This window comes from Sus scrofa, chromosome 12, assembly GCF_054392235.1.
Source record: "Sus scrofa isolate SSC_HxYL_T2T_F1_AM1 chromosome 12, Sscrofa_HxYL_maternal_Yorkshire_Landrace_v2.0, whole genome shotgun sequence".
NCBI lineage: Eukaryota > Metazoa > Chordata > Mammalia > Artiodactyla > Suidae > Sus > Sus scrofa.
In genome coordinates, this window is record NC_139394.1 from 28,225,493 (window position 1) to 28,238,611 (window position 13,119).

The following is a 13,119-nucleotide window of genomic DNA, read 5'->3' on the forward strand; positions in this document are numbered from 1 at the left end:
ACAAATTACAATTTGCTTGGTTGGAGATTTTCTGTTGATGATGACTGTGAGGAGAGGTGGAGGCTCCCTAGAATGTCATAAAGTCAGCACTGGTGACCTTTGTTTAATTATCCACAGGGATGCTTATGAGGGAGGAGGACACAGAGGGAAAGATGATTCTCAGAGCAATTGTGGGAAGCTGGAGGGAGCTGTTTAGTGCAGTGCCTGGAGGGAAGGGGCATCTCACATTTTCCTCTTATTTCTTTTTCCAAGGTCAACTAGTGGACAGGGCTTTCATCCTGTGGGGTGTCAGCGAGAAGCCCCCTCACTTTCTATTGCTTCCTTCTGACTCTTCTGTGTGAATGGGACCTAAAGCCTACCTCAGGATTCAGCACCATTTTTTTTTTCTTTTTCTCTAGGAAGAAGCTACCTGAATCCTCAGGCAGTGGAGCTCCGAAATGAAACTCATTGTTTTTGTATTTCGCTGAAAGGGACTTCATTTTCATAAATCTCATGGATATAAAAGTTATCCCTCTGCAGCTTTTCTTGGGCATAGACATTACCCCTTTTGTTATTTCTAAGATCCAACAGGACCGTAAACTGATATTCTGATTGGGGTAGGGATGGCAAGGAGAGAAGAATGAAGGAATGCAATATACTTACTTTAATAAATATAGAAACTACCACCAATCCATTCGGGCTCTTTGCAGCTTCTGTGACATTTGTATATAACTCATGGTTATAGTGGATGAGCTGCACCTGGCAGGAGGGAAAAACAATAATAAGAACAACAATCATGCATTAAAAGTCATGAGGTATAGCATCTCCACCCTACGTAAGGGTAAACTGTAAAATATATTGCAGACCAATTGGAAAGACAATCTTATAATTGAAGAGATTTCAGCGATATAGTGTGTCATGTATAAAGTGTATGCACACACACACATATTTGCAAACGTTTTCTGGTAACAATCATGCCTTTAATAAGCTCAGTGCCCATCTGGCACTGGCTGCATCCCAGGACATTTCCTCTAAAGTGTGTGTAAAGTGAATTTCCCTTATTAGGAGCAGAACTGCCCCACAGGGGTGGACGTGCTTTCCGGGCTTCACCAACAGCTGCCATTGGCAGCGAGTAAATCATCTTCATGGCCACAGGCAAGGAGGGAATTGCTAGGTCCTGAGTCAGTCCAGTGACTCTGAGAGGAGACTGGCCAATCTTCAAAATGCCGTGCTCCTGAGGGAGAGGGAGCTGATGGTTTAGGCTCCCTCTAAGCCATCTCCAGTCATCTGATTGTGTAGGAGTTAACTTGTCCTCGCTGAATGAAGATTAGCAATCTGCTTGTTGAGCCCTTATACATTCATTTCAAGCTATGGTTTTTAAATAGATTTTTTTAACAGTATGGAAGTATAATTTTTGTAACAAACTAAAAGACAGAGAAATTTAAAACATGTTCCCCCTCCTCATTTTTTCTAATCCCAGCCCAAGCAATATGATAATTAACAGTTTAGTATATATACTTCCAGATAAATCTTATAAATCTCACACACACACAGACACACATAGGGTTTACAAAATAGTAAATGGATAAATTCCTAGAAATTCACCAAGACAGAATCAAGAAGAAATAGAAACCTGAACAGACAAGTACAAATAAGGTGATTGAAGTAGTAATCAAAAACCTCCCTACGAAGAAACTCCTGGACCAGATGGCTTTGTAGGCGAATTTCACCAATCATTCAAAGAATAATTCATACCAATCCTTCTTAAACTCCTCTCAAAAGAGAAGAGAGAAGACTTCCAAACTCATTTTATGAGGCCAGCATCATCCTGATACCAAAGCCAGACAAAGACACTGAAAAGAAAGAGAACTAAAGGCCAGTATCCCTAATGAACATAGATACAAAAATCTTTAATAAAACACTAGCAAACCAAATTCAACAGCATGTTAAAAGGAATACATGCTGTGGCCAAGTAAGATTTATTCTGGGATGTAGGGATTGTTTAACACATGCAAATCAGTAGCCACATTAACATAATAAAAGATAAAAAAACACATAACCATCTCAAGAAATCCAGAAGAAGCATCTGACAAAATTTACCCTCCATTTATGATAAAAAATCTCAACAAAACAGAAGGAATTTACCCCAGTACAATAATGGCCACAGCTAACATCATAATTAATGGGGAAACACTGAAAACTTCTCCTCTAGGACCCAGCACAATGCAAGGATGCCCACTTTAGCCTCTTGTATTCAAAATAGTCTAGGCAAAACAAGTAGACAAAAAAAGAAAAAAAGGCCTTCAAATCAGAAAGAAATAAAATTGTCTCTATTTGCAGATGAAATGATCATATATGCAGAACACACTAAAGACTCAACAAAACTTTTGGCATTTATAAATGAATCCAGTAATGTTTCAGGATAAAAAATTCAGTATAAAAAAGCAGTGACATTTCTATATACTAAAAATGGACTATTCAAAAAGGAAATTAAGAAAATAATCCCATTTACCATAGCAATGAAAATAATAAAATACTTAGGAATAAATTCAACCAAAGAAGTGAATGACTTGTGCCCTGAAAACTATAAAACATTGATGAAAGAAATTAAAGAAGATAAATGGAAAGACATCCCCATGTTTGTGGGTTGTAAGTGATCTACAAATTCAATGCAATCCCTATCACAATTCCAATGTCATCCTTTTCAGAAATAGAAAAAAAATCATGAAATTCATATGGAACCACAAATGACCCTGAATAGTCAAAGCAATCTTGAGCAGAAGAATGAAGCTGGAAGAATTACATTTCTTGTCTCCAAAATGTATTTCAAAGCTATAGTAATTAAAACAGTATAAATACATATGTATAGATCACTGGAACAGAACAGAGGGCCCTGAAATAAATCCACACTTTTATGGTCAACTGATCTTGACAAGGGTGCCAAAAACACATACTGGGGAAAGGATAGTCTTTTTAATAAATGATGTTGGGAAAACTGGATATCCCATGCAAAAGAAAGAAATTGGATCCTTAGTTCATACAGTATACAAAAATCAACCTCAAAATAGATTAAAGACTTATATGTTAGACCTGAAACTATAAAACTGCTAGAGGAAAACACAAGAAAGAATTTTTTTTGACTTTAGTCTTGACAATGATTTTTTTGGTTATGAAAACAGAAAGCAGAGGCAATAAAAGCAAATATTAGACAAGTGGGATTGTATCAAACTAGAATGCTTCTGCACAGCAAAGGAAACAATTAAGACAATAAAAAGGGAAGAAAATATTTACAAATCATGTATCCAATAAGGGCTAATATCAAAAATATATAAGGTATACATCCAACTCAATAGCTAAAAACCAAATTACCTGATTTAAAAATGGGCAAATAATTTGAAATGACATTTCTCAAAGCATAAAAATGGCCAGTAGGTACACTAAGAGGTGTTCAGCATGAATGAGTTCTGGTGCTCATTGGGGGAATACAAATCAAAACCACAAGGAGATATAATCTCACACTTATTAGAATGGCTATTATAAAAAGACAAGAGATAACAAAGAGGATGTGGACAAAAGGGAAGGCTTGTACACAATTGGTGGGAATGTATACTGGTATAGCCACTATGGAAAACAGGTTCCTCAAAAAACTAAACTACCATATAATCCAATAATTCCATTCCATGTATACATCCAAAAGATGTGAAATATGGGTCTTTTTTTTTTTTTTTTGTCTTTTTAGGGTTGCACCTGTGGCATATGGAAGTTTCCGGGCTAGGGGTTGAATCAGAGCTGTAGCTGACAGCCTACACCTCAGCTCACGGCATATATAAGTTCCTAGGCTAGGCATTGAATTAGAGCTATAGCTGCTGGCTACACCAAAGCCAAGCTGCCAGATTCACATGCCAGATCCAAGCATGTCTGCGATCTACACCACAGCTCACAGCAAGCCAGGTCCTTAACCAACTGAGCAAGGCCAGGGATCAAACCCATGTCCTCGTGGATACTAGTCAGGTTGGTTACCACTAGCCACAATGGGAACTCTTGAAACATGGGTCATGAAGAGATATCCATTCTCTCATGTTCACTGCAACTTTACTCACAATAGCTAAGATGTGGAAACAACCTAAATGTCCATTGATAGATGAATGGATAAAGAAGATGTCGCACTCTCCCAACACACTGAGGTATTACTCAGCTGTAAAAATGACTGAAATCCTGTCATTTATGACAACATCGATGAACCAGATGAATCAGAAGGACCTCTGCTAAGTGAAATAAGCCAGACACGGAAACTCAAATACTGTATGATCTCACACATGTAGAATCTAAAAGAGTCAAACTTATAGAAGAAGATAATAGAATGGTGGTTGTTGAGCGTTAAGGGGAGGGAGAGATGAGATGATAAATGTATAAAGTTTCAGTTATGAAGATGAATGAGTTCTGATGCTCTAATGGTGATGCTACTTAACAATACTCTCTTGTATACTTGAGATTTGCTAAAAGTGTAGGTCCTAAATTAAATCTATCATACACACAGACACAACAGTAACTATGTAGGGGTGATGGGTGTATTATTTAGTTTGTGATAATTTTTTCTCAATGTACACATAGATCAAAACATCGTCATATACCTTAAATATACACAATTTTTATATGCCAAAGATATCTCAAAAAATTGTTAAAAATAAAAAAATGAAAAATAAAAAACAATGGACATAGAATTATTTTTAAGTGTAATTTTTCACCTGAGATTTTTTAATTTAAAAAGTTTGTGCTATCTTTCTAAGTCAATGTGTAGAGACCTACTTAAATCTTTCTAATAGCTATAGAATTCTCCATTGCATATAGGCCCTATAAGATATTTAACCATCCTCTCACTGGTTTTCAGGTTGTTTCCATTTTTCTGTCTCTTGTAAACAATGTCACTGCAAGCCCAGCATATATCTTACTATAATGGCATTAGCATTTTCCACAGGCTGATTTGAGAATCTAATAAGATAGTACATGTAAAAGTGATTTATGACTCTGCAAGTATAAAGAGTATTTATTATAACCAACATCCTGAATTGAATTTAAAAAGGAGGTAAAGTGTTAGAAGCTGAGAAAGTCAATGATCAAAAAAGGATACTTTTTCTTGATCTTTGAAAAAGACATTTTGGAGTTCCCATTGTGGTTCAGCAGTAATGTACCAGACTAGTATCGATTAGATGTGGGTTTGATCCTTGGCCTTGCTTGGTGGGTTAAGGATTCAGCACTGCGTGAGCTGAGGTGTAGGCTGGCAGCTATAGCTCTGATTTGACCCCTAGTCTGGAAACTTCTATATGCCACAGGCATGGCCCTAAAAAGACCAAAAAAAAAAAAAAAAAAAAAAAAAAAAAAAAAAAAAAAAAAAGAGAGAGAGAGAGAGAGAGAAAGAAAAACATTTCTAAAACAGGGAATTGCAGCTTTCACCTGCATCTGGGTCACCTGGGTATTTTATTTTATTTTATTTTTTTGTCTTTTGTCTTTTTAGGGCCGCACCCACAGCATATGGATGTTCCCAGACTAGGGATTGAATCAGAGCTGTAGCTGCTGTCCTCCACCACAGCTCATGGCAACGCCAGATCCTTAACCCACTGACTGAGGCCAGGGATCAAACCCACATCCTCATGGATGCTAGTTGGGTTCGTTAACCACTGAGCCATGATGGGAATGTCTCACCTGGGTGATTTTAAAACTCACCCATGCCTGATCCCCAAATTCTGATTTGATTAACTTCAGGTGGGACCAAGGCACTGGTATCAGTTAAAACTCTCCAGTTAGAGGGCAGATGGAGTAGAGAATGAATACAACATAATTAATGAGCATCAATATCCCATCAGATTCCACTCGGATGGATGGTACCTTGATTCTGAGAATATCCTGTACATCTCAATTCAGTAAAGCTTCTCCTGTAGGGAGCACATATTATTGCTGCTCTTGAAATATCTTATTTGTTTATTGCTTCTTCACTTCTTGTGAGTTTTGCCAATGGTGGCAGATGGTTGTTCAGCAGCTACTCTGCCATCAAAAAGGCAACCATAGGCAAGGACTAGTGAATTTGCTCTGCCTGAGTAGGACTCAGGCCAGGCAGGCTTACGGGCTTGTGCTCATCGATCTTCTCCCTCCCTCCTGCCCACACAGCCAGGACTTTCTGTAGGTGGAGAACCAGGAGCTATGGGGGTACCTGCCACACCTCCTTTCAGTGTTGAGTAAGCTTCTTAATGAGAATAAAAACACATCTTGCCATCTGCTAAGATCTTCCCACCGGTGACTTAGAAAACCAGCTGGGGATGTGCCAGTGCTTCAAGGCATGCCTTGAAATTTCACCGTGTTCTGAGAAGTAGGTGAAATTTCACCGTGTTCTGAGAAGTAGAAGTAGGGCTTGAAGAGCAGGGAAGTAGAAGGCAATCCTGTGGAGTGATACTTCTCTCCAACTTATAAGAAAAAGGCAGGACGATGTCTCTTGGGTGCCTCATAGGATGGGATTCCATAGGGGCCCGGGGCTGTAAGAAAGGGGCTGGCAAGTATAGAGGTGAGGCTGTGCTTTGCTCTGAGCTTAAGTTAACACATTTATAATTTTAAACTGAAGTCTCGACTCCTCTTTGTTCCCAGGTAAGTTGGCTAGGATTCTGAGATCAGGTTGAATCACTTGAAATTGACTTTTTGATCTACAAAAATGATGATTTTATGGAGTTAACACAAAGTTAAAACAAAACTATTTTAAATACAGCATTTTACCCCACTCCCCACACTGATGAGATATTAAAAAAATGACATAGTACTTTGCTACTCAGTGTGTAGTGCAGGGACCAGCAACAGCCAGAGGATCTGGGAGCTTGTTAGAAAAATGCAGAATCTTGAGCCCTGCTCTAGACCTCCTGAATCAAGACCTGCATTTTAACAAATTCCCAGTGATTTATTTATTTACTTTTACAATAATGCACAGTCCATATTTAATTTTCACCAAAATTTCATTTCTCATTGTTTTAAAACCCCATTGTTTTAAATTTACATTATTAGTAGTTGAGAAGTACCAGTTTGGCAGGAAGATGTCTCTTGGGTGCCCAATAGGATGGGATTCCATAGGGGCCTGGGGCTGTAAGAAAGGGGCTGGCAAGTTAGTAGGGCCCTACTTTGTCTGGCTCTTCACCCCTCCTCTGTTTCACTTTGGTTGAGTGTAGGGGCACATGCATTATGTACGTTGGGAGATAGGCTGAGTCCAGATCATAGGAGATCTGGAATGGGAGCCATGGAAGGGTTTTGAACAGGAGATAAGATAATCAGAATGGACTGTAAGAAGGAGAGAAGAGGGAGGCTATAATTTCAGGTGGTGGCTGTTAAAGCAGAGAATGTTCCATAGGATGAGCCTGTGTGTATGGTGAGGGGGCACCAAGAAAACTCCCAGCTCTCAGACCTGTCAGGACCACCAGAAGACCCTAGGAGGCAGCTTGGCAATGGCTGTTACTACCCTTTAGAACACAATTTTGGCATCAGAGGGAAGAGGGGAATTCATGCATCAACAGCAGGGCTTAACTGTGAAAAAGCACCGCTTCCCTTTCACCTGCCTCCCAGGTCCTTGTCAGTGCAATTATATTTCCTGCAGCTGTTGATTTTGTTCTCCCCCAGGCAGGCATAATGGGGCCAATCCAAACACACTGACCACACACAGTATGGGTGAGTCTGGGGGAAGGGGGTCTGTTGCTTGTCTTGCTATTAATATGGGATTGGGGGAGTTCCTGTTATGGCTCAGCAGAAACAAATCTGACTAGCATCCATGAGGATGCACGTTTGATCTCTGGCCTTGCTCAGTGGGTTAAGGAACCAGCATTGCTGTGAGCTGCAGTGTAGGTCACAGATGCAGCTTGGATCTGGTGTTGCTGTGGGTGTGGTGTAGGACAGTAGCTGCAGCTCCAATTGGACTCCTAGCCTGGGAACCTACATATGCCACAGGTGTGGCCCTAAAAAGCAAAAAAAAAAGAGGTACTGGGGAGCATCTACATGCAAATCCTGCTAGGAAGAGAGTATAAGATTGGGTGGGTTCGGAAAGTGATGCCCATGGCTTACCTCTTGCCATTTATGGGTAATATTTTCAAATCCAAACCCTATAAATTCAGAATTTTGAATAATTTGATGGTCATTAGGCTGTAGTTTGAGCCCCAACTTTGCGGATTACTCAAGGGAATCAGAGTGTCTGACATGAGGTAGGAGATCAAAAAGGAAATGTCTGACCTTCTGAGCAAGTGCACAAGGCAACTAGCACTGCAGGGACAATGATGAAATTGCTTACAAGAGCAGGCTCTTTGGGGGCTAATGATGGCATACTAATTAAACACCAAGTTTAGCTATTCATTAAAGAGATACCCCAAGGGCTTCTGCTAGCTTCGTCGAAATTTCCATGTGAAAGAGCTAAACATGGATTACTGGAAATTATTTTATAGTTTTGACTTTTTAATATTTAGACATGTCTTCCTAGAGAAGCTTTCGGGAAATGCAAGACTGAGAAATGGCTGTCTTAGAGGAAGAAATAAGATATTGGACTGTTCACAACGCTCAGATGGGCAGACATCATGATCCAGAGAATTCTCTATATCTGAGTTCTCCGAGATCTAATGTGATTCTTCACTGGGTGTCATTAGCTTGAACCTTGTGTCCTCATCCTAGAATATGTTGCTTTACCTCAATCCTTTTCAAAGACATGGCATTAAAAAAAATTTTTTTTTCTTTGTTATTTCCCCCAACATACTTTTTTTTTTTTTTCCCACTGTAGCACACGGGGGCCCAGTTATACATACATGTATACGTAATTTTTTCTCCCACTGTCGTGCTGCATTTTGAATATCTAGACATAGTTTTCAGTGCTACACAGCAGGATCTCATTCATTGTAAATCCATTCCATGAGCAGTAGTTTGCATCCATTGACCCCAAGCTCCCAATCCCCCCCACTCTCCCCAGGCAACCACAAGTCTATTCTCCAAGTCCATGATTTTCTTTTCTGTGGAAAGTTTCATTTGTGCTGTATATTAGATACCAGATATGAGAGATATCATATGGTATTTGTCTTTCTCTTTCTGACTTATTTCATTCAGTATGAGAGTCTCTAGTTCCATCCATGTTGCTGCAAATGGCATTATTTTGTTCTTTTTCATGGCTGAGTATTCTATTGTGTATATATCCACCACATCTTCCTAATCCAATCATCTGTCAACAGACATTTGGGTTGTTTCCATGTCTTGGCTATTGTGAATAGAGCTGCAATAAACATGAGGGTGCATGTGTCTTTTTTAAGGAAAATTTGTCCAGATATATGCCCAAGAGTGGGATTGCGGGGTCATATGGTAGTTCTATGTATAGATTTCTAAGGTACCTCCATACTGTTCTCCATAGTGGCTGTACCAGCTTACATTCCCACCAACAGTGCAGGAGAGTTCCCTTTTCTCCACAAGCCCTCCAGCACTTGTTATTTGTGGACTGGAATTTATTTAAAATATCTTTAAGCCAACTAGGTACTGAGGCCAGTTGGAGTGAAACAGATAAAGTCTTTGTTCTCCTAGAGATAATTTCAGATGGTGGTAAGAAATTTGAAGGAAAGAAAATAAGGTTTTGACTTGCAAAGTGAATGACAGAATGGAAAAATTGGGAGTGGGGAAAAATGTCAAGTTGTATAGCTGGTGAAGGTCTTTTTATAGAGGTGACACTGGAACTGAGTTCTGATGATGAAGAGGAGCCAGGCATGGAGATATTGGAGGGAGATGCATTTCTGGCAGAGAGTTGCAGCCAAGAGCCTGAGTTAGGGATAGATAGGTGAGTGTGGTTGGGAAGGGTGAAAGTGGCTAAAGAGGGGACTAGCTCATGTAGGGCTCTGTAGGGCATGATGAGGAGCTTTGATTTTATTTAAGTGCAACAGATAGACATTGGTTTTAAGAAAGAAATCAACTGACCCTCTTATGCATTGTTTTGTTTGTTTTTTCCAATGTGCATTTTCAAAAGACCCTCTGGTCACTGTTGTAGGGGAAAGTGGAGACAGAGGAGGCTTTGCCCAGGACTACAGAGTTCATATTCACACACTATGAAAATTTGAAACTGTTCTCTTCACATCTGTGTTTGCTTTTGAATAAACATCTCAAGGGCAGGGATATCTCTGGTGCCTATTATTGGACTTGGCTTTGAGGAGATGTTGGCAAGTGTGGTTGAATGACTCCAAATTCTGCATCTCATAGAGTCTTAGTCTTGGACGGGGACTTAGAGAAAACCCAGGCCAGCCCACTTTTAAAAATGAAGAAACTAAGATCAAAGAAGGGCTCTGTCTTTCCAAGATTATGTGGTCATCTGTACATCCATTTGGTCACCAAGTGTTTATTTAGCAACTACTAAGTGAGAGAGAGTGGTAGGAGGAGAAGTGGAACAGGGAGGCAGGACCAGACCATGGAGAGCCTGGAAGGCCAAACTAAGGGATCAGAATTACATTTTAAGGGTGAGGGGAAATTATGTTTATGTCCTAGAATTCTCTAAGAATCAAAGGCAAATCTTCTCTCCCCATAACTGAAGTGAGGAGTCTGGAAAACACTGGCATCTGATGACAAGAAATGAAGTTTTCTAGCTAACTGATAAATACTTATTTTTACTAAATGAGCAGACCTGCTGCAAACAGGCTTCCAGGTTGACAGCAAGCTGTCCTTGTCATTGATTAGTCTGGGGGCAGCCTCTGGTGGAAAGGTCTCAAGCTGAGTTTTCACTTTGCAACAGTAAGCTGACTCACCATTGCATGCCAGGTCATGGTTCACTCATCCCTCATGCCTCAGCAGAGCTACCAGCTGTGTTTTCAGATCCTGATGGTCTTTCTCAGGGTGATACTCCATTAGCAGAAGCCTCTTAGCGAACTCAGGAAAGAGGAGCCTTGTAACAAAGGACCACACACAGCATGGAGTGATAACACCACCGCTATGATTACCCTGCTCAAATACCTCAGTGACTTGTTGTCATTCTTAAGACAAAGACCTAAATCTGAGCACAGGCCTTGTGTGGCTCCTGACTTTTCAAACCATGTCTCCTTGCTTGATGTGCTCTGGCTACAGCGACCTTCTTTCAGTCTCCCTTACACACCACGCTTCCTCCTTCCCTAGAGCCTGTGCACACACTATCCTTCTGCTGAGAACACACTTCCCCTCCCTCCCCTGCCTGATTCCTATTTATGAACAACTTATTTCTCAACTCAAGAATCCTCTCTTGAGAGATGTCCCCATAACCCACTCCCATGGCACCCTGTGCTTTTCTTCTTTGAAATATGTATCACAGTTTTATTTAAACATATATTGTGAGATTGATTGACACCTATCACTTTCCCTAAAACTTAAGCTTCATCCAAGCAAGGATGATCTTTGTGATGTCCCCAATGCCCAGGACAGTAACTGGCACATATGAATAGTAATAAGGTAGAAATAATTGTTAAATGATTAAATAAAGCCATGCAGGCTGGCAGTAATGCAACAAAATGTGATGTCCCATGGAACAGGGAGAGCAAGGCACTTGGCTGAGTTGGTAAAGAGACAGCCTGGAATCCCAAATGGTTTCTCTAATGGGAACCAAGAAACCAAATTTCACATTGGGCTACATGGTTTGCAAAGCCTCACTTTGCCACTGGGTACACTTGGGCAAGACAGGCCTCTCGTCTAAAAACAGGGATAATGCTGATGGTCAACAGGCAAATGAAACGATGCTCAACGTTTCACAATTTTCAGAAAATCACCAGGGAGGAAGGAGTTCACATCATGGCTCAGCAGAAAAGAATCTGACTCATATTCATGAGGATATAGGTTCGATCCCTGGCATCTCTCAGTGGGTTAAGGATCTGGCATTGCTATGGCTGTGGCGTAGGCTTGTGGCTACAGCTCCGATTCAACCCCTAGCCTGGGAACCTCCACATGCCACGGGTGCGGCCCTAGAAAAAGACAGAAAGACAAAAAAACCAAAAAAGCAAAAAAAAAAAAAAAAAAAACAAAAACCCGGAAAATGAAAATCAAAACCACAATGAGATATCACCTCACATCTGTCAGAATGGCTATTACCAAAAAGAAGAAAATAACAAGTGTTGGTGAGGGTGTGGAGAGAAGGGAACCCTTCTACAGTTGCTGGTAGGAGTGTAAATTAGTGCAGTCACTGTGGAAAACAATACGAAGTTTTCTCAAAAATCTAAAAATAGAACTACCACATCACCCGGGAATTCTGCCCCTGGGTATACCCTCCCCAAATAAAAAACACCAATTCAAAAAGCTATATGCCCCCCAATATTCACAGCAGAATTATTTATAATTGCTAAGGTGTGAAAGTAACCTAGTTTCCATCAAAAGATGAATGGGTAAAGAAGATGTAGCACAATGGAACATTACTCAGACATAGAAAAAGAATAAAATTGTATCATTTGCAACAACATGGATGGACTTGGAGGGCATTATGTTAAGTGAAAGAGGCATGGATGAGGTGAGAGTTTTTAAAGAGAAATGCATCTCCAGTGGCTTATACTGTGATTCAAAATGTGGGAGAATTTCTCTGTAAAGAGTCAGTTAGTAAATATGGTGATGTTAACTGTGGAGTCTCTATCACCACTATTCAATTCCACTTATATATGAAAGCAGTCATAGACAAAATATAAAAGAATGAGCATGGCTGGGTTCCAATAAACCTTTCTTTACAAATACAGGCAGCAGGCTAGAGTTTGCTAACCTTGCTAGTTTAAATTTGAAAGATGAATAAAAAATCTTAAGGGCATGCATATTTCAGGAAGAGATAAAAAGAAAATATACATTGAGAGAATCTAAGTATTAACCTCTCCATTCCCTTTAAATGATAATAATTATCATTTCATATTCCTATAGCTCTTTAAACCTTTCAAGCCATAGTCAACTCAACTGAGTTAAATTCTAGTCAGTGTAAAAGTCCCAAGCATCCATCCTATGCCTAGGAGTCCAGAGGTAAATGCTACATAATCTATATCCTTGAGGAGCTCACCCATATTATCCTATTTGTTCCTAAAATAGGCAAAGGATCTAACAAAGGCACAGAGAGCTTAAGCAACTCTTTCAAGGTTGCACAGTCAAACAGTGACCCTAGTCCACTTTACACAT

At 39.9% G+C, this 13,119-nt stretch overlaps 1 protein-coding gene across 3 annotated transcripts in view; it reads right to left on the minus strand.

Annotated features, from left to right (window-relative positions):
* CA10 (carbonic anhydrase 10) overlaps window positions 1-13,119 on the minus strand; it is a 640,214-nt gene that overhangs the window by 24,238 nt on the left and 602,857 nt on the right. For 2 of the 3 annotated variants that reach the window (XM_021067239.2, XM_084984889.1), the window contains one exon: window positions 643-738. In XM_021067239.2, the coding sequence (XP_020922898.1) occupies window positions 643-738 (96 nt within the window). Of the gene's footprint in view, window positions 1-642; window positions 811-13,119 lie in introns of all 3 variants that reach the window. The other variant, XM_084984890.1, reaches the window with a different exon arrangement.